This window comes from Delphinapterus leucas, chromosome X (genome assembly GCF_059928025.1).
Source record: "Delphinapterus leucas isolate spDelLeu-1000000601 "Yukka" chromosome X, BTC_Dleu_Yukka2, whole genome shotgun sequence".
NCBI lineage: Eukaryota > Metazoa > Chordata > Mammalia > Artiodactyla > Monodontidae > Delphinapterus > Delphinapterus leucas.
The window spans coordinates 127,151,750-127,172,941 of NC_143150.1; the positions used below are offsets into that span (position 1 = coordinate 127,151,750).

The following is a 21,192-nucleotide window of genomic DNA, read 5'->3' on the forward strand; positions in this document are numbered from 1 at the left end:
CTGTAGTGATATCTGTGAGCATTATTGCCCTTAACAGTTAGAAATGGGAACCCAAAAGTGTAACTCAGAAAAGATTATTAAAAACATAGAAAAAGCAAGCCCCAGGTAAGCAGGGGGATCTTGTAACCAACAAGAAGCCAAGAGTCCACGCTCCTGTCCTTGATGGAAATGCACGCACACCAGTAGCTGCTAGGAAGATGCTTGTTCCTCTCCAATCAAGCCAGAGGGAAACAGAGACCAGGGACGCCGGACTGGCCTGGGCATAATCACAGGGCAAGTCCAGGAAGTGAGTTATCTACAATCTTCCAACTTGCCCTGTTTTTCGTGCAACTGCTATTTTAGTAAACAGAAGTAGCAAATCTAACGTCCTCATTTTACTTACGCTCTGGAAACTGCTCTGCATTACTCATCTGGCCTGGATCTGGGGGCAGGTCTGGATTACCTGGTGGAGAAGTCAGGCCTTCCCCCTGTCAACCTTCGAGTCACCTGTGCTTGGAAGGGCAGCACGAAAGAGCAGGCGAGGTGGCTGTCATCTTGGGACCTTCTCCTTCTGGCTACAGAGGTGCACTATTAATCCCAGAAGTTTTCATCCTCTACAAGTAACCCCATGCCCACAGCAGTCCCTCTCCTGGCCCAGCCCCTCGTAACCACTCATCTGCTTTCCTTCTCTACAGATTTGCCTCTTCTGGACACGTCACAGAAATGGCATCATATCATATGTGGCCTTTTGTGTCTGGCTTCTTTCTGTTGTTATAATGTTTTCAAGGTTTGTCCATGTTGGAGCATCAGTGCTTCACTCCTTTTTATGGGTGAATACTACTACAGAATTACTGGGTCATATGGTAAGTCTACATTTAACCTTTTGAGGAGCTGCCAGACTGAAATCACTTTTCTTAAGTAAGTTTTTTATTGAAATAAACATCTATCCATAAAAAGGCAAAAGTCCTAAGTGTACACCTCCTCAAATTTTCACAAAGTGAGCTCACGCACATAACCAGCTCCCAGATCAAGGACAGAACGCGACCAGCGCCCAGAAGCTCCCTCACGGCCCCTTCCAGGCCCCTACCCCACCCGTAAAGGTAATCAGTATCCTCACACCACAGATGAATTTTGCCCGTTTTTGAACTTTATACAAATGGGATCTTTTGTTTCCAGCTTCTTCTGTTCTACACTGTGTTGTAAGATCTACCCATGGTGTTGAGTTTATCTAACTATCGTTCGTTCATTCTCTATGCTCTACAACAGCGAACTTTTTCTATTAAGGGCCAGAGAGTAAATATCTCTAGCTTCGTGGGCCATGTGGCCTCTGTCGGGACTACTCAACTCCGCCACTGTCACGTAAAAGCAGCCAGAGACAATACACAAATTAATGGCTGGGGCTGTGTGGCAATGAAACTCGACTTATCGACAATGAAGTCTGAATTTCATATAATCTTCACCTGTCACCAAGTATTATTCTTCCTTCAGTTTCTTTCCATCATTAAAAAATATAAAAATCAATTCTTAGCTCATTTTGGCTCAGGCAGTGAGCTGGATTTGGCCCACGGGATGACGTTCTTTGCCGCTTCCTGTCCTATAGTATTCAATGGTGCAAACAGACCCCAGTGAGTTTATCCATTCTACTGTGGATGGACATTTGGCTGGTCTCCCACTTGGAGCCATGACACTACTAGCTAATCCCCAGATGACTTGGGCAGATGGAATGAAAAGTCATCACCCAGATTAAAATATTAAGTCTCGGAATTCCCCGGCGGTCCAGTGGTTAGGACTCTGCGCTTTCACTGCCGAGGGCCCGGGTTCGATCCCTGGTCGGGGAGCTAAGATCTTGCAAGCTGCACAGTGCGGCCAAAAAAAAAAAAAAAAAAAAAAAGTTGAAAGTCTCCAATCAGCAAGGAAGGCTGGTCACCCCAAGGGTGAGTTCCAGCAGGTTCCTCCGGCAGCGTGGGCGTGGGAGAAACTGCCACCAAAACCTCATCCCGGCCCCGTGAGCCTTTGCAGCAAGCTGGCCTTGCCGTCCTTCTCCTCCCTGTGCCCTCGCAGTAACTCAAATGCCATTCAGGGCTTGGCAAATGTTTCCTACAAAGGGCCGGATGGGAAATATTTTCAGCTCAGGGGCCATGCAGTCTCGGTCACAATTCGTCCAGTCAGCCCTTCGGTCGTTGAAGCGCAGAGCAGCCCAAACAGAGCAGAAAGAAGACATGTGAATGTGTGCCCTGACGTGCGACCTACAGAAACAGGCCGCGCTCGGGGGCTGCTGGGCGCTACTTGACACAAGCAGTCATGGGGCATCTGCCACCCACCTGCCAGGCCCTTGTCCACAGTGCCAGAGCCACCGGCAGGCCGTCAAGCCTCACCTACCAACAGAAGCAGCAGAGCAAGCACCACCATCCACTGGGAATGTACAAAGATGAAGAGGCATGGCCTTCCTGCACAGGATTCTGGAAGGGAAGGATGGGACCCTGCAAATGCAAGCACAGGACCTCCCGAGCGACGTTTCAACCTGGAAGCTTCAAGGGAATAAAAGGTAGTTCTTAACACACACACATACACATCAAGGTTTCTATGATATCCTACCATCGGAAAAGTTTCTCCAACAAATTAGCTATCCAAATGCTTCAAGACACCAGATGCCCCTGGCTTGTGAATACAAATATGGTCATAGCATCACTTTGACAAAGTGGTCAAGGCCATCAGGGCTAGAGGTCACACATACTCACAAGAGACCATGAAAGGAGTAGGACACAAGGAGGAGAGGATCCCAGAACACTGAGTTCAGAGCCAGGCCTTAGATGACAACTAAAAAATATATATGGAAAAAAGCTTCATGTCTTACAGATTTTCCAGAAGCTCCAACAACCAATCACAAGTCACTTTTCTTGCAACCTGCATGGATTACAGCAGGCACTAAACTCAGGGCTGACGTCTGCTGGCCGCCAGCTCCTTGGTGCTGGCCGCTCCTCTGAAGGCCACCAGCCTGGGCTCCCTGGGGCTCAGAGGGGGTGTCACTGCACCACGGGGCCACCAGAGGGTGCTGTGTGAGCAGCCCTGCTGCCTGGGGCAGCTGAGTCCGCTGGGCGGGGCCTGCCTCCTCTCTGTCTGCTCCAACCAGTACCCTGCCCTGCCTCACCTGCCATCCTTCCCTCAGCCTCCTTTAGCCCCAACTCCTGCCTCAGGTCACAGGAACTCCTGTCTCCACAGCCCAGGGCTTGTGCTCTGTGCCCTGAGCAACTCAAGGCCAATTCCCGCTCCGACCCGTGGCCACTCCTCTGTCACCTTCAGTGGCTTCTCGGCTTCTACACACCCTCTGACTCCAGTGCTTCCCAAGGTGTGCTTGCATTGGGTGTGTCTCACACAGCCTGCTGACTGAAGAGTCGAGCCGCGTCAGAATCCACACTGTGTGATTCCATCTACGTGGCATCCTATAAATTATACGTTAGGTGTGACACGGAGGCTTCGTGTTCGATCCATTAAGCCATACAGCCAGGTGTTATGCACTTTGGGACGTGTTTGCTATACTTTGCCATTTGAAGAAGTGTTTGAAAATGTGGGCTGCCCATCAGGAAATGCAGTTTCTTAGGCACGACTCTCATTTGTGGCTTTTGCCCAGCGCATCTGTTCCTTCTTCCAGCGATAGTAGTGTCATTTTTCTTTGGAGCACAAGCCCTTCCCCACTCTCCACGGTCCTGAAGGTTTGGGTAGAAGGGGACTATGGTGGGGAGGAAAGCTCCAGTTCGATGGGCAGGGACTTCGGGGCTGTCTAAAAACGCTCACTTTCTTTTGAGATGCAGAAGTGTTTGGAGAAGAAGAGGATGCTCTGAAAGAGCCCTCTGACAGGCCCGTGGAGGGAGGCCTGGAGGAAGAAACTGAAGGGGGCATGGGGGCTTAGGACACCTGGGCCCTGCAGGCCAATGTGGGTGCCTCGCCAGACCCGCCGAGCATGGGCTGCTCACCTGTAAAAGGGCTGAGCGCCTTCCGAGGTGGCCTAGAAACGGGCAGAGAAACGCCGGCACCTGGCATTCGCTAGACGAGCTGGTTACTGACTAGATGGCAGTGCAGCCAAGCATTTAGCTCCGCACAGGGATGCAAGAGCAGGCCATTCTCGCCCCCCAGAACTGTCCCTCCCCTCCATTTGGTACCAAAGCTTCCCCTTCCCACCGTGGGCACGTGACCCAGGCTGGCCAATGACAGTCTCCAACCGCCAGGCACAGCGACTGGCTGTGGGGCGAGCAGGGGACCCATGCAGTGCCACACGCGGACGACAGAGAAAAGGAGGACCCTCTTTCCAGGGGAGTGGCTACCCTGGGAGCCACCACCTCTACGGCGGGTCTACAGCGGGGGGATGAGACCGGGCGACACAGACCAAAGATGGATGGACCAGTGGCACCCAACAGGCAATTCTGCCCCCAGGGGTCACTGGGCACATTTTGTCACATCTGACAGGGGTGCTGCTGGCATCTAGTGGGTGGAGGCCAGGGATACTGCTCAGCACCCTACAGTGACCAGGACGGCCCCAAGTGCCGACAGCGCTGAGGTGGAGAAATTCTGCCTTAATTCAAAACTGGACCAAACGAGCCTTTTGGGCACGTCCCTGCAGGGGTTATATTTGGGGGCCCCAGAGTCAACTGGTGACCTTTGAACCATGTGGATTCACAGGTCATTTCCGCCCAAAGTGGCCTTCCAGGGCCAACTGTGTCCCTAAGCAGCCAGTTGGCAGTGCCTGGAGACATTCTCGGATGTCACAATTGCGGGGGAGGCCAGGGAGTGGCATCAAGTGGGTACAGGCCAGGGATGCTGATAAACATCCTAAATGCGCAGGACGGCCGAACAGCAAAGAACGGCCCGCGCCAATGTCAAGAGCGACAGCCGAGAAACTGAACAAAAAAGCAAGGGCCTTCCAGTTCCTGAGGCCGGGTTCCCTGGCTCCTGCCAACGCCACCAGTTCTCCCCGCCCTGACAGCGAGAGCGGCGCCCCTCCCACCGGTTCTCACGGCCATGACGGCCAGAGCGGCGCCCCTCCCACCAGTCCTCCCCGCCCTGACAGCCAGAGCTGCGCCTCTCCCACCAGTCCTCCCGGCCCTGACAGCGAGAGCGGCGCCCCTCCCACCAGTTCTCCCGGCCCTGACAGCGAGTGCGGCACCGTTCCCAACAGTTCTCCCGGCCCTGACAGCGAGAGCGGCGCCCCTCCCACCAGTCCTCCCCGCCCTGACGGCCAGAGCGGCGCTCCTCCCACCAGTCCTCCCCGCCCTGACAGCGAGGGCAGCGCCCCTCCCACCAGTTCTCCCGGCCCTGACAGCGACACCGGCGCCCCTCCCACCAGTTCTCCCCGCCCTGACAGCCAGAGCTGCGCCTCTCCCACCAGTTCTCCCGGCCCTGACAGCGAGAGCGGCGCCCCTCCCACCAGTTCTCCCGGCCCTGACAGCGAGTGCGGCACCGTTCCCACCAGTCCTCCCCGCCCTGACGGCCAGAGCGGCGCCCCTCCCACCAGTTCTCCCTGCCCTGACAGCGAGTGCAGCGCCCCTCCCACCAGTCCTCCCCGCCCTGACAGCGAGGGCAGCGCCCCTCCCACCAGTTCTCCCGGCCCTGACAGGCAGAGCGGCGCCCCTCCCACCAGTTCTCCCCGCCCTGACAGGCAGAGCGGCGCCCCTCCCACCAGTTCTCCCCGCCCTGACAGCGACACCGGCGCCCCTCCCAACAGTTCTCCCGGCCCTGACAGCGAGAGCGGCGCCCCTCCCACCAGTCCTCCCCGCCCTGACGGCCAGAGCGGCGCCCCTCCCACCAGTCCTCCCCGCCCTGACAGCGAGGACAGCGCCCCTCCCACCAGTTCTCCCGGCCCTGACAGGCAGAGCGGCGCCCCTCCCACCAGTTCTCCCCGCCCTGACAGGCAGAGCGGCGCCCCTCCCACCAGTTCTCCCCGCCCTGACGGCCAGAGCGGCGCCCCGCCCACCAGTTCTCCCGGCCCTGACAGCGAGTGCGGCACCGTTCCCACCAGTTCTCCCCGCCCAGACAGCCAGAGCTGCGCCTCTCCCACCAGTCCTCCCCGCCCTGACGGCCAGAGCGGCGCCCCCCCACCAGTTCTCCCCGCCCTGACAGCGAGTGCGGCACCGTTCCCACCAGTTCTCCCGGCCCTGACAGGCAGAGCGGCGCCCCCCCACCAGTCCTCCCCGCCCTGACGGCCAGAGCGGCGCCCCTCCCACCAGTTCTCCCGGCCCTGACAGCGACACCGGCGCCCCGCCCACCAGTTCTCCCCGCCCTGACAGCGAGTGCGGCACCGTTCCCACCAGTTCTCCCGGCCCTGACAGGCAGAGCGGCGCCCCTCCCACCAGTTCTCCCGGCCCTGACGGCCAGAGCGGCGCCCCTCCCACCAGTTCTCCCGGCCCTGACAGCGAGTGCGGCACCGTTCCCACCAGTTCTCCCGGCCCTGACAGGCAGAGCGGCGCCCCTCCCACCAGTTCTCCCGGCCCTGACAGCGACACCGGCGCCCCCCCACCAGTTCTCCCGGCCCTGACAGCGAGTGCGGCACCGTTCCCACCAGTTTTCCCGGCCCTGACAGGCAGAGCGGCGCCCCTCCCACCAGTCCTCCCCGCCCTGACGGCCAGAGCGGCGCCCCTCCCACCAGTTCTCCCCGCCCTGACAGCGACACCGGCGCCCCGCCCACCAGTTCTCCCGGCCCTGACGGCCAGAGCGGCGCCCCACCCACCAGTTCTCCCGGCCCTGACGGCCAGAGCGGCGCCCCACCCACCAGTTCTCCCGGCCCTGACGGCCAGAGCGGCGCCCCTCCCACCAGTTCTCCCCGCTCAGACAGCGACAGCAGCGCCTCTCCTACCTTCCCACACATTTGGAGCACTGGGGAGCTGGCTTAAATGCGGATTCTGATCCAGCATGGCCAGGGTAGAGCCTGAGACTCTGCATTTCTCACAAGCTGTTGCTGCCGGTCTGCGGACCACACTTTGAATATAGAAAAGGGACCGGGCTGAAGTGAGAAACCCAGGGAAGAGGGAGGGGTGAATTGGGAGATCGGCACTGACATATACACACACTAGCAGACAGTTAAGAACCTGCTGTACAGCACAGGGAACTCTACTCAGTGCTCTCTAATGGCCTATATGGGAAAAGAATCTCAAAAGAAGAAACGCGGGGAGCCAGGCGGGACTGGGGGCCAGAGACAGAATCACGGCCCAAGCGGATTAAGAAGCCGTGGTCAGGGGCTTCCCTGGGGTCTCAGTGGTTGAGAATCTGCCTGCCAGTGCAGGGGACACAGGTTCGAGCCCTGGTCCGGGAAAATCCCACATGCCGCGAGGCAACTAAGCCCGTGCGCCACAACTACTGAGCCTATGCTCTAGAGCCCGTGAGCCACAACTACTGAGCCCACGTGCCACAACTACTGAAGCCCGCGCACCTAGAGCCCGTGCTCCGCAACAAGAGAAGCCATCGCAACGAGATGCCTGTGCACCGCAACGAAGAGTAGCCCCCGCTCGCCACAACTGGAGAAAGCCCGCGCACAGCAATGAAGACCCAACGCAGCCAAATTAATTAATTAATTAATTAATTTTTTAAAAAAAGAATTCATGGTCAGAGGCAGGCAGGAGGGCAGGTGTCTTGGGGGCTGAGAAAGGAGAGCTCTGCGGAGGCGCGGTGAGCAGGTCCCAGGCTGGTCCCAGCCCTGGCTGCACAGCCCAATCACCTGGGGCCTTTCACAAAGGCCCCCAACCCCAGGTCCAGCCGGGAGTAGTTAAATCCGGGTCTGGGGGGCCCAGGCATCAGCATTTCTAAAGCTCCCCAGGTGCTTCCAAAGTGCAGCCTCTCAGGTGAGACCCTGAACCAGGCTGGGATGAGCCCATGAATCCCCTGGGGTCTTATTAAAATGCAGATTGTGATCCTGGAGGGGGGATTGGGCAAGAGGGCAGCCTTGGAGCTCCTGCCTTTGAAGAGTGTCACACCTCTACTCGAGGGCTGCATTACCACGATCATCATCATGAACTTGTGATCCAGTGTAAACCCTTTCCCCCCAGACCCTCCTCCTAGGGCAGCCAGGCCAGCTCCCCATCCACTCAGTTCTCTGACGGGGGGGAGGAAATCAGGACCTTAAAATGAATGCGGGGACGCCGGCCTGCCTTTATTCATGCCCTGGATCTCTGTGCACACAACACCGTGACACGCTTCAAAAATGCAATCCAGGGCTTCCCTGGTGGCGCAGTGGTTGAGAGTCCGCCTGCCGATGCAGGGGACACAGGTTCGTGCCCCGGTCCGGGAGGATCCCACATGCCACGGAGCGGCTGGGCCCGTGAGCCATGGCCGCTGAGCCTGCGCGTCCGGAGCCTGTGCTCCGCAACGGGAGAGGCCACAACAGCGAGAGGCCCGTGTACCGCAAAAAAAAAAAAAAAAAAAAAAAAGTGCAATCCAATACAAATTCACAGCTAACTTCAAATTACACAGCAGACATGGGTCTCCCAATGTGCTCGTGTGGATAAAGAAAAAAAATTTTTTTTGCCACGCATGTTTCAGCCTATAGCAAACATTTGTTTAAACATACCAGTATCTTCTGCCCCCACAATGCTCGCTCACACACACACACAAAGGGACTTATGGGACTCCATCAAGTAAACAAATATATGCATATGGGAGGCTCAGAAGAAGAGAAAGAAACAGGCAGACACAGGGAGGAGGCGCCCATCCATGGCTCTCCCGGTGCCTCCTACCCAGCATTCCTGCCACAGCCCAAGGAAGTTAGAGGGAAGCCTTGACCTTGGTCGTTTCACCCACAGTTGTAATACTGCCGCATGACTACACACATGTGAACTGCCCTGGACACACGGCTCTGTCGTCCCCACCCAATTTCTAGAATAACTACTGTACCTGATGCTCCCAGTGCCCCACCCATATCCCTCAAGACCTTCCAGTGAGCTCCAGCTGATTCCCAGCTGTATGTGTGTGCCTGAGGTCACTGCCTCCGGCCCTGTGGAAGGTGGCTCTGCTGGCGTGGCACGCCTGAAGAGCATTACTGGGAGCAGGTATTAACCGATGTCTCGGGAACTGGTGCATAAATACTCCCACTCCCTCGCCCCCTGAATGGGGTCATTTCAAGGCATGTGTTTCATACCTGTGCAGAAAAGACTTAGCACTGCAGGCCAGAGATTGCTCTCTTCAGGAAGGCCTGCTGGCAAGGCTGGCCCTCGGCTGGCACCTGGGAACGTGGATTTCAGGAGGGTTGACACCATCCCCAGAACTGATAAGAATGGCTCGCAGTACCTAAACTGGCTGTCCAAATACTGTGACTGATACTGAACCCCTGCTCTCCTTCTGGGAGTCTGGAATTTTGATACAAGCTGGACAGAGAGTGCCTACAGGACCAGCCCCCCAACAGAAATCTGGGCACTGAGACGTAACAGGCTTCCTGGGTAGAGGGCACTTCACCCGTGTTGCCTCAGCTCACTGTGGGAAAAGGAAGCGCATCCCTGTGGGACTCCACGGGAAGAGGACTCTGGGAGCCGGAGCCTGGTTTCCTCCAGACTTTGCCCCATCGCCTTTTCCCTTTGCTGATTTTGCTTTATACCCTACCATCAGAGGAAGTCACAGCAGCGAAGACAACTATACACCGAGTCCCCTAGTGAACCCACACTAGGTCCTCCTAGTGAACCCGCAGGTGACCTTGGGGAGCTCGTGACACTGCATCATTTCCTAGAGTTTCCAAAGCATGCAGTTAAGCTCCGGCTGCCCACATGGTGAGCTGCATTAACAGCCCAGGCTCTAACGGGTGCGTTCTTCTCCCAGTCGCCCCTCCCAGGGTCCCTGCAGCACCCAAGAAACGCCCTGCACCAGAATCCTCGTCTCAGGGTCCGCTTCCGAGAGAACCCAAATGAAGGCAGCATCGCAGGCCATTTTCCCTTTCTTCAACCAGGGATGCCTTTGCCTGTGTAAATCCCTGAGTGACGTTTATGGCCCGGTACAAATGGGCAAAATCTTCGTGACCTAGGGCTAGGCAGAGGTTTTAGGGATGACACCAAAGCACGACCCTTAAAAGAAACCAAATGGGTAAGTTGTACTAATGGGCAAAGTAAAACCTGCCATCCATGCAAGAACGCAGGAAAACTCGCTGACACACTTTATTGATTGCAACAGGCGACCTGGCAAATCGGGAGGGCTGGGTCCCTGTCCCGCCCACAGACATTCAGCTTCAGCAGCTCTGGGGCAAGGCCCGAGAATCTGCATTTCTTACAAGCTCCCAGGAAGGCTGCTGCTGCTGCTGCTGGCCCGCAGACCGGGCTTTAACAACCAGGGGCCCTTATAACCCTTCATTCCCTCCCTGTTCCCCACTCCATTTCCTTCCCTGCATTCTTCCCGTCGTGTTTTAATTACTACTATTTTGATTATCGATCTTACTTATAAACTGGAATCATTGTTTCAAAGCTTGCTGCCTCTGAGCTCCTGAGGGCAGAGGCCTGCGTTACTCACCCCCATCTACCATCTGCACCTTTGAGGCAGTGTTTGCTGAGCCTGCTGTACAGTTACAATATCCGTTAACCCTAAAAAGCTTCACCCACCGCATACACGATCTCTCCTCTACAAGGAGCGTTATTAAAACTACATCCATCTAGACCTAGAGGTGATCACACTCAGTGAAGTAAGTCAGACAGACAAATACCATATGACATCACCTATATGTGCATCACCTATATGTGCAGGGGACACGGGTTCGTGCCCCGGTCCAGGAAGATCCCACGTGCCGCGGAGCGGCTGGGCCCGTGAGCCATGGCCGCTGAGCCTGCGCGTCCGGAGCCTGTGCTCCGCAACGGGAGAGGCCACAGCAGTGAGAGGCCCGCGTACCGCAAAAAAAAAAAAAAAACCAAAAAAATGATACACGTGAACTTCCTTACAAAACAGAAACAGACCCACAGACACAGACACAGAACACAAACTTACGGCTCCCAAAGGGGAAAGGGGGAGGGAGGGATAAATTGAGAGTTTGGGATTAAAATACGAAATAGATAACCCACGAGGACCTACTGTATATAGCACAGGGAACTCTACTCAATATCTTATAATAACCTGTAATGGAAGAGAATGTAAAAAAAGAATACATATATTTACATTTATACGTATAACTGAATCACTCTGCTGTACACCTGAAACTAACACAACATTGTAAATCAACTACATTTAAATAAACATTTTTTAAAAAAATAAACAAAATTACATCCATCTAGAGATAGAAAACGCTATCAAGCAGTCAGCTCAATGCTTGAGACATCACTGCACAGGCACACTCAAAAATACATACAAGAAAGACAGCTTACCTGTGAGTATACACAGGACAAAAAGAATACGAAAACCATACTCAAGTCACTAGACGTGAAAATGAGAGGTTGGGACACGTCTCTTTGACTGCATCGCCTTTCATATGCACCATGGCCTGCAGTTTTATCCTCTGTAGCAACGCGAGTCTGAAGGGCATGCCTTGCTTTCCCCTCCTAGGTTCGGGGGGTTTCTTTAACTGCTCGATTCATCCTGATTTTTCCCTTATTACTTTTCACCCAGGAAAAAAGCTGGGCTGACAAATATAGACAGATCTCTTCCTCGGTGCAGCCGGCCAACATCTTGGCTGACACCCAACCACAGGCATCTGACCCAGAATCTTGGGAGCCCAAAGAAGTGGACTTTGGACCCATCACAGCGGGAAGCGGGGTAGCACCAAGAGTTGGCAGCCCCTTTAGCAGCCCAATGAGCCAAACTCTACTTCACATTTCTTATCCAAGTGGAGGAGGTCACAGGGAAATTGGTTTAAAACTCCCTTTAAATTCTCTCAAGAAATTTCTCTGAAATATGTTTTCATTTGTGGCCCAGAACTTTTACTCTAGGAAATCCTGTTCTACAGGATTTAAACTACGAGACTACAAGCCCACAGATACAAGAAGCTCAGCGAATCAGTACACCCCAAGCACCCAAATAAATAATAGAATAAAACCACACTAAGGAGTGGCATAATCAAATTGCTAAACCCAGTGAAAAGGCGGATATCTTAAAAGCAGCAAGAGAAAAAAAGACACCTATATAGAGAGAAAACTATGTGACTAGACACAACCACAAGGATGAACAACCTACCGCTACATACACTCACTGACAAGGATGAAATTCGCAAACCCAATGTCAAGGGAAGGCCAGACACAGGAACACGAGTCCATTAAAACAAAGTTCCAAATAAGCAAACCGAATGTGTGGAGTTAATCAGGACAGCAGTTACCCTTGGGCTGAGGAGTGACCAGAACGGACATGGGGGTGGCTTCTGGTGGCTGGTCACGTTTTTTCCTTTTTCTTTTTTTTTTATATTTATTTATTTAGTTAGTTAGTTAGTTGTGCCGGGTCTTAGTTGCAGCTCGCCAGCTCCTTAGTTGCAGCACGTGGGCTCCTTAGTTGCGGCGTGTGAACTCTTAGTTGCGGCATGCATGTGGGATCTAGTTCCCTGACCAGGGATCGAAGCTGGGCCCCCTGCATTGGGAGCACAGAGTCTTAACCACTGTGCCACCAGGGAAGTCGCACTTCCTGTTTCTTGATCTGGGCACTGGTTACCCAGGTGTGATCACTTTGTGAAAATTCATCAACCTGTACACTTACACTTTACACACTTTTCTGCACATATATTTCAATAAAAGATTTATTACTCAAGGCAACCCAAAAGACCCATCAACTAGAATTAAATCTCACCGCCTCACTGTACAAAAGTTAGATTTTTTAGTTCGCATGCTGCAACACTTCTCTCAAGCGCCTGTGAACTACTTTCTTTCTCTTTTAAAATACCTACCTAGAAAAACTGATCTCCCACCGAAATAATTCATGTCCAAAGTCTAAACCCTCTGACCGAGCAAAAGCACTGGGGTTGGCAAACCCACCATGACATGGGCTCCAAGCTGCATTACAGGCCGGAGCACGTTTCACTGGTGCAGGGAGAAAAGGGGAGATGCTCCCAAAGAAAGTGGCATCCCAGATTTGCAATGCTGGGTGCTTGAAGTGACAGCAGACATCCAAACCCCACTGGCATTTGCGGGCTAGTGGAGACTTAAGTCTCCAGGCTATGAAGATCCACAGGGAAGTAGACATTTTCCTGAAATATACACAGTTGTCCATTTACTTAAATCAGCACACTGAAGCTCATCATCAACATGCCCTAACCTACACTCTAAACCGTGCATGGAGCTCCTCTCCTCCCCAGGTGTATTATCTAGAATGCTACATAACAAACTACCTCAGAACTCAGCAGCTTAAAATAATACACATATAATCTTACACAGTATCTATGGGTTGGGGATTCAGGAGCAGCTTGGCTGGGTCTTTCTGGTTCGAGGTCTCTCCGGAGGTTGTTGCCCAGGGCCGCAGGCATCTGAAGGCAAGTCAGTGCTGGCTGTTGGCGCGAGGGCTCAGTTCCACTGCACCCTGCGCCTCCACGGGACTGCTTGAGCGTCCTCGGGACATGGCAGTCAGCTTCCTCTAGAACAAGTGCTCCAGGGGAGCGAGGTGGAAGCAGCCGTCTCTTATGACCTAGCCTGGCGAGTCACACGCCGTCCCTTCCAGCGCACCCCGCCGGTGGCAGTCAGCCCTGAGGGACTCAGTGTGGGAGAGGCTGCACCTGGCCATGAACACAGGAGGCAGTCATCGGGCCCGTCCTGGAGGCCAGTTCCCCCACTAGTCAAAGCTCCTCCCCTCCCCTCGCCATCTCACCTGAAACCCCAGCAACTTCAAATTCATTTGAGGTGATGGAGTCTCGCTTTCAAGATTCAGACACCTTTAGGCGGGTGACAGGCCACGCTTCATCCAGCCCCTCTAGCCAATGCTCCAGCCACCGCACGGCGCTCCCCGGGGGAGTTAGGCCCAGCGGCGCTGACACTGAGACGAGCCCCCTGGTGGCCACGTGGCGAGCGGCCGAGGGCCACGGCACCCTCGGGCGTCCCCAAGAGAAGAAAGCTCAAACCGCAGGATGCGCAGAAAGAGACGTGAGAATTAAAGTTTGTCAGCTTCAAAATGGTGCCTGGAGAGGGCACAGAGGCGGAGGGTCACTTCTACCTCCCCCTCCTGCTTCCCCCTTGGCCCCTGCCCAGCACCCAGCCCTCCCCGCACCCCTTCTGCCCCCCAAGGCTGGCGAGCTGGTGCAGGGCGCGGCCGCCCTCCGTGGCACGGCTCCTGTGGCCCCCAGGGCTGCGCGGCTATTTGCCCCCTTTCGGAACACAGCCTGAGTGCTGGGAAGCGGCCGAGGCCAACTGCACACGGCCTCCGGTGACGCAATGGACTCGGTGTTCTCACATCCCCCGCCCGCAGAGGGCAGGGAGATGGCGATGAGTTCTCCGCGTTCCCGGCACCCAGGGCCAAGGATGGAGACCGTCCCCAGAGCCCCCTCCTCACAGTAATAAGAACAACAACGACTCTGTACAGGGCTCCCGTCCTAAGCGTTTCACACGCATCCGCCACCAGGCCTCCTGACACTCTCTGAAGTAAATGGCGTCACCCTCAGGCCCACGTTACAGATCAGCAAACTGAGGCAGAGGGGAGGTTAGGTCTCAAGCCCAAGTCCCACAGACAGTGAGCGGGGAGCCAGACTCCCACCGGGGCCCCGAGGGCCCTTCCTCTTGGGTCGTGAGAGGACTGAACACGCCTCGTTCCTCTCGGGACCCAAGAGCTACCTGCTTCCACGGAGAGGGCACTGCTCGCCAAGCCTCTCCTAAGCTGTGCGGAAAGCACTCAAGTAAAGGCTGCTGGGTTACCGTCCAACCTCCCGGGTGGGCGATGGCTCGTGTGCCCCGGAAAACACTGCTGCATTAGTTCACCTGGGTTGCCCTGACCAGCCCCACAGGCCGGGTGGCTCCAATGGCAGAAACTTCTTGTCTCCCAATGCTGGAGGCCAGAAGCCTGAGATCCAGGCGACAGTACGCCTGGATTGGTTCCTTGGGGGCTGTGAGGGCAGGATCCGTCCCAGGCCTCTCTCCCTGGCTGGTAGACGGCCATCTTCTCCTCGCGCCCCTTCACACCCTCTTCGCTCTGCGCCTGTCTGTGCAGAAACCTCCTCTTCTTATAAAGACCCCAGTCACGCTGGACTGCGGCCACCCTCGTGGCCTCGTTCTAAGTTGATTACCTCTACAGAGATCTCGTCTCCAAGTAAGGTCGTCCTCTGAGGTACTACGGATTAGGACTTCACCCATGTGAGCTCTGAGAGACACAATATCAGCCCATAACAGCGGCTGAACACGATGCTCGTGAGAAAGGCCGAGGTGTCCCTCCCTCTCCTGGGACCTCTGCAGACCATCTTCCTCCGCAACAATCTACTTCCTGCTCATGTGGGCTACTCCCCCTCGTGGATGAAAACAATGTCACAGACACTCACAACTAGCATCTCCGTGAAGGTTAAATGCACGGACTCCTCCAATGCAGCCTCGAGGCGTCCTTCGCAGTGTCCTCAGAGCAAGGCCACAGCGGCAACACGGCCACAGGGTGGCTTCACCGTATTCCAGCGGAGTTACCAAGGTGAGGGCTGAAATGTCAGTCAACTCCTATGTTTTGGGCAAAAAGGGGGCTGGTGGGAGGCCTGACGCAGCTAAGAGGAAAATAATGTGTCTGGGATCGCTGCGGTGGCCCCTCTCGTCTTAACCCAACCAGCACCTCCAAGGGCTCCGGTGGATGGAAACAATAAATTTTACACTGACCATCGCGACCCAGAAGGGAGGCTAAGATCCCGGCAGGAGGTAAGCTCCGGCCACCCCCAGAGACGTGGTAAAAAGTGCGGGGCGAGCCCAGGAGAAGCAACAGCAGCCACGAGAAATGAGTCAGCAGGTCCCCGGGCACCAGGGCAAGGAACAGACCTCCCGAGGGGATTAACAGAACTCCGCGTGTCTGTGTCACGCTCCCTCCAGCCAAACCCCACCCCCACCCCCGGATCAGCGCTGCCGCTGGTGGGAGTGGGCCCCGCAGCATCCTCGGGGGGTCGAGGGCCCGGCCTAGCCCGCGGGGCTCTCCCCGCACGGGACCCCAGGAGGGGGACAGTCACCTCCAACAGGGAAGGCTCTGGTCTCAAACTTCCATCAGTCCAACCGACGGCCTGCTCCCTGCTCTCAGGACCGGCACAAGGACCTGCACGGGAGGGCTCGGCGACAGTGGACCGTGGGTGACCCAGGCTGGCCAGCACGGGGGGTGGCGTAGCCCTCCAGACAGAGAACAGCCAGTTCACGGGGAAAGATGCAGGCGGCGGGCTCAAGGGCCTGCGAGAAAGCTCGAGCGACTTCATCCACACCAGGAGGCCGGAACGGGAGCCTTTCCAGTGTCGTACGTGGAATACAAGAGCTGTCGCCTCTGCTGTCCCTGCGAACTGCCGCCCGTCACTGGTGACACTGTCCTGACAGGTGCGGCAGGTGGCCTCCAGCTCGAGGCGCTGTAATCACACACTCACAGTGTGACCTGACCACACGTGCTCCTCTGATGTCCAAGGCCCGCCTGGCTCCAAGCACGACATGGCTGCTAAATTAGTTAAGGGCACGGTCCTCTAAGCTACAGCTCACCTGGCCACCCAGGTCACTGCTCACGTGGCCACCGTATCCACCTCCTCGCTGGCCACCCTGCTTTCCTCTCTCACCCACCTCTGACTTTTCTCCTTACAGCAGCCACAGCCATCCTTTCAAACACAAGTCCAGAAGTGTCACTCTCCCACCCAAGAGCACCCAGTGGCTTGCCATCGCACCTAGAGTCACCAGGGTTGGTGCCACTCCTTCCGAGTCCTCACAGGGTCCCCCCAGCCACCCTTCCAAGCACCTCTCCCACCACGCTTCTCTGGGTGGTTCTCCTCTGGACACGCCCACCTCCTTGCTGCCTCGCCTCAGGGCCTTTGCACTGGCTGTTCCCTCAGCCCGAGCTCTCTGCCCCCTCGATGTTCACGTGGCTCCCCCTCAGTCCCTGGTCACGTGTGAGCCCTCAGAGGGGCCTCCGTGACCGCCCTGTCTAACCAGGGTTCTGAATCCACCACTGCCCACCCTCCGCCTCCCGCTATATTTCATGCGACAGCACAACCTATCAGTTATCTTCTCTTTCCTCGACTGGAATGTCACTTCCACCGAGGCACGAACCTTGGCCATTTGGTAAACCCGGTAAACCCCAGTGCCTAGACTGGTAGGTCTCAACTGGGGGCAATTTGGCCCACCAGGGAACACTTGGCAATGTCTGGAGTTCAGCTGTCACAAGTGGGGAACGGGGCAGTGGTTGCAACCCACATCGAGTGGGTGGAGGCCGGGGACACTGCTAAACATCCTACAGTGCACAGGACAGCCCTCACCACAGAGAATCATCCAGCCCGAGAGCCCATAGTGTCCAGGGTGAGAAACCCTGGCCTAGACACACAGCAGGGACCCAACAGATACTGGCTGAACAAAGAAGTAAATGAGGGAGTGAATGAATGAATGAATATCGAGGCTCACGTCTCACGGAAATGCCTTTGCAGTTCTCAGGATATCGGTGGTCTTTTCTCAGGGTACTAACATTTCACTTAATTTTTCATCCAACGAAAATTTAATGAGCACTTACTCTGCCACGTGCTATGTGCTGGGTTTACAGTGCTGAACAAAGCACGCACGGCTCCTTCCCTCACAGAGCCTACAGTGCAAAAAAGAACATTCTGTACAAGGCATCTGGGGACCTGGGCTGTTCCCCAACTGTCGCCACTGGTCACGTGACCTTGGGCAAGTCACCTGACTTCTCGGGACATCTCTTGGTCATATGTAAAATATAAGGGTTCCTTTGATTTTTGAAGCTAGCTAGCTTCTAACATCTAAATTCTATGCATTTAATTAATCCCAGAGGTCTTTTCCTGTTTGGCATTTTTACATTGGCATAATACCACAAGCACTGATTACAAAAGCTTGAGGAATCCACACACCCATCAAGAGGGGACTGGTTAAGTAAACTTGCCCACCGTCCACACTCTGGAACATGCTGTGAGCGAGCTGATGTACAACAGCTTCCCAACAGCAGGACCAAGAGAAACGAGGTCTGTCAAGTATATTACTCTCCCAAGTACTTTCACAAGAAAATGGAATGAATGAATGAATCGGTGCTACATGATACAACACAGACGAATCTCACAATCACACTCAGTGCAGAAGCCAGACATAAGAGTGTACAGATCACAGGACTCCAGGTATATGAAGTTCAAGAACAGGCGAAAGTAAACTGTGCTGACAGACCTCAGCATGGTGGTACCCTCCAGCCAGAGGATTTGACTAAAGGAGGGCAAGATGAGGCCCTGTGGGAGTACCAAGAATGTTCTCTTCAGTTGGTCAAAACCAACTGAATTAAGATCCATGCATTTCATTCCATGTAAATTACATCCTAGTGAAGAAAAAAGAAAAAGGGAAGTGCTACGTACATTCTATAGACGGATGTATTTGCACAGACATTTTCTGAAACAGTATATAAGACAGTTATCAGTGGTTGCCTTTGGAAGTGGGATGGGGGACCGGGAATGGGAAAGAGACTTTGTTTTCTTTCCATAACCTTTATCCTGCGTGAAATCCTCCCAGAAAGCATCCATTACTATTTCGATGGAAGACAAGTCATTCAAAAACTACTTATCACTCTCTAGAAAGGAAACCACCCCTGCCCTTAGAAAGGACAACTTATCTCTGGCCAGCCCCTGACAATACAGTCAAGCAAGGGTTTGATAATAAGGCCACCACACGTCAGAATTTGCAGAGGGCTCATACACCCACCCTCCTCGCCACTAACTAATCCCCCTGGGTCTGGTTTGGGAGGGTGCAGGGCTGGAGGGCTGTTGGGCAAGCTGGGAACCTCCGGGCCAGCAGGTTTCACCTGGGGCCTCAGGTTCGTGCGGTCAAGGGCACCTGGAGCTCAGGTTAAGAATGCTCCCCTTGGGGCTTCCCTGGTGGCGCAGTGGTTGAGTCCGCCTGCCGATGCAGGGGACACGGGTTCGTGCCCCGGTCCGGGAGGATCCCACATGCTGCGGAGCGGCTGGGCCCGTGAGCCGCTGAGCCTGCGCGTCAGAAGCCTGTGCTCCGCAACGGGAGAGGCCACAGCAGTGAGAGGCCCACGTACCGCAAAAAAACAAAAAACAAAAAGAATGCTCCCCTTGGGCTTCACCCTCAGATCTCAATCAGAATCCATCACATGTCCAAGAGTCTACATTTCTTTTCTACCTTGTTTTGAACTTTCTATTGTGCACATTTTCAAATACACAGCACATTATGGAGAAGAGTCCAATTAATAACACCAATCAGATTCAACCAGTGTTCCTATTTGACTGTATTTGCCTCTTCTCGCTCTCTCTCCATTCATTGAACCGTTTAAAAGTAAATTATTGTGGTTCTCAAAGTGTAGTCTGGGAACACCATGAGGTCCCCAAGGCCTTTTAAGGGGGTCCATGCTGCCAAAAACATTCTTATAATAACTGTAAATTTTTATTTGCCTTTTTCCGTTCTCATTCGAGGGCACAGTGGAATTTTCCAGAGGCTACATGACATGTGATACTGCAACAGACTGAATGCAGAAGCAGGTTTGAGAATTCATCCGTCTTCTATTCAGCCATACATTAAAAAGATCTCCAAAAATGTTAAAAAAAAAAAAGAAACCAAAAACTTTAAAAGTAACTTATTGCTCTCATGACACTTCACCCCTAACTCCTTCAGCATGCATCACTGAAAAATAAGACTCCTGTACATATACACGTGCTAGTTATCTACTGCTGTGTAACAAATTACCCTGAAACATGGCAGCAGGAAACAACCATGTCTCATCTCACTGTTTCTGTGTCAGGAATGAGGAGTGGCTGAGCTGGGTGCCTACCACACCACAAGCTTATGGCATCTAATCAAATTTACAAGTCTCCTCACGTGATCTAGGAGGCAGGCACATAAAAATAACCCAGGTGTCCCCAAAGCCTAGTACTGATGTTTGTTCAAGCCAGGATCCAATCAAGGGCACAAGTTATATCTGGTTATTGTCATGGACTGAATGTATCCCCCAGAATTCATATATTGAAATCCTAATCCCCAATGTGATGGTATTAGGAGGTGGGGCCTTTGGCAGGTGATTAAGCAATGAAGATGGAGCCCTCACGATGCAACTAGTGCCCTTATAAGAAGAGGCCAGAGAGCTCTCTTCCCACCACGCGAGGACACAAGAAGGCAGCCATCTGCAATCCAGAAGAGAGCCCTCACCAGAACCCAACTATGCTGGCACCCTGAGCTCAGACTTCCAGCCTCCAGAACTGTTAGAAATAAATGTCTCTGTTGATAAGCCACCCAGTCTGTGGTACTCTGTCACAGCAGCAGAGCTGCCTAGGACAGTGATTCCATCTCTTAAGTCTCTTTTGATGGAGAATCCTCCTCCATTTTCTTTTTTTTCTTTTTTAACTTATTTATTTTATTTATTTATTTTTGGCTGCATTAGGCCTTCCTTGCTGCGCGGGGCCTTTCTCTAGTTGCAGCGAGCGGGGGCTACTCTTCATTGCGGGGCGCGGGTTTCTCATTGTGGTGGCTTCTCTTGTTGTGGAGCACGGGCTCTAGAGCGCAGGCTCAGTAGTTGTGGCGCACGGACTTAGTTGCTCCGCGGCACGTGGGATCTTCCCGGACCAGGGCTCGAACCCGTGTCCCCTGCATTGGCAGGCGGATTCTTAACCACTGAGCCACCAGGGAAGCCCTCCTCCTTTTTCATTTTCTTTCACATCATTGACTGGGTGCAGAGACAGCGCCCAATGACCCACATAGCGTGCCAAGCCATTCTGGGGACAAGCTACCTGGCCGGCTGTGGGCGCCACCTGTACAGAAAATGGCTGGAAGTGGACAAAGGAGGCTGCCTGTGCCCCGGCCTCTGCACACTGGCTCCTTCTCGCTAAAGAACCAACCCTCCCCCAGGAGAGCAATTTTTATGGGGCCAGGAAGAGGCAGAGAGAGCGAGCTGAGGGCAAGGGTATTGGGGTAGGGGCACACCACAGTCCCAGGCCCGTGGTGAGGACAAGGATAATTTTTTGATCATTATAAGCTCCCTCCCCCAAACCCACTACACATAGCCCATGCCTTGCAATGCCACTGCCATGACTGCTTCCTGTCTCCCGGGAGTTTCCAGCTTGCTGACCCTCTTACATCCATCTGATCCCCCCAAAAGCCAAAGCAGGACCAGCAAGTACAGTAGCCCCATTTACATTTTCGGCAACGGTTC

The 21,192-nt window shown here is 54.3% G+C and overlaps 1 protein-coding gene across 4 annotated transcripts in view; it reads right to left on the reverse strand.

Moving 5' to 3' along the window:
• Window positions 1-21,192, reverse strand: part of CLCN4 (Cl-/H+ antiporter 4) — an 80,322-nt gene that overhangs the window by 53,152 nt on the left and 5,978 nt on the right. The window contains exon 1 of one of the 4 annotated variants that reach the window (XM_089904812.1): window positions 13,277-17,109. The exons of 2 other annotated variants lie outside the window; for them this stretch is intronic. Coding sequence is in view for 1 of the 2 variants with exons in the window: in XM_089904810.1 (XP_089760936.1) it covers window positions 383-410 (28 nt within the window). In the remaining variant the exon portion in view is untranslated. Of the gene's footprint in view, window positions 1-382; window positions 4,997-13,276; window positions 17,110-21,192 lie in introns of those variants that run through there. One more of the 4 variants, XM_089904810.1, reaches the window with a different exon arrangement.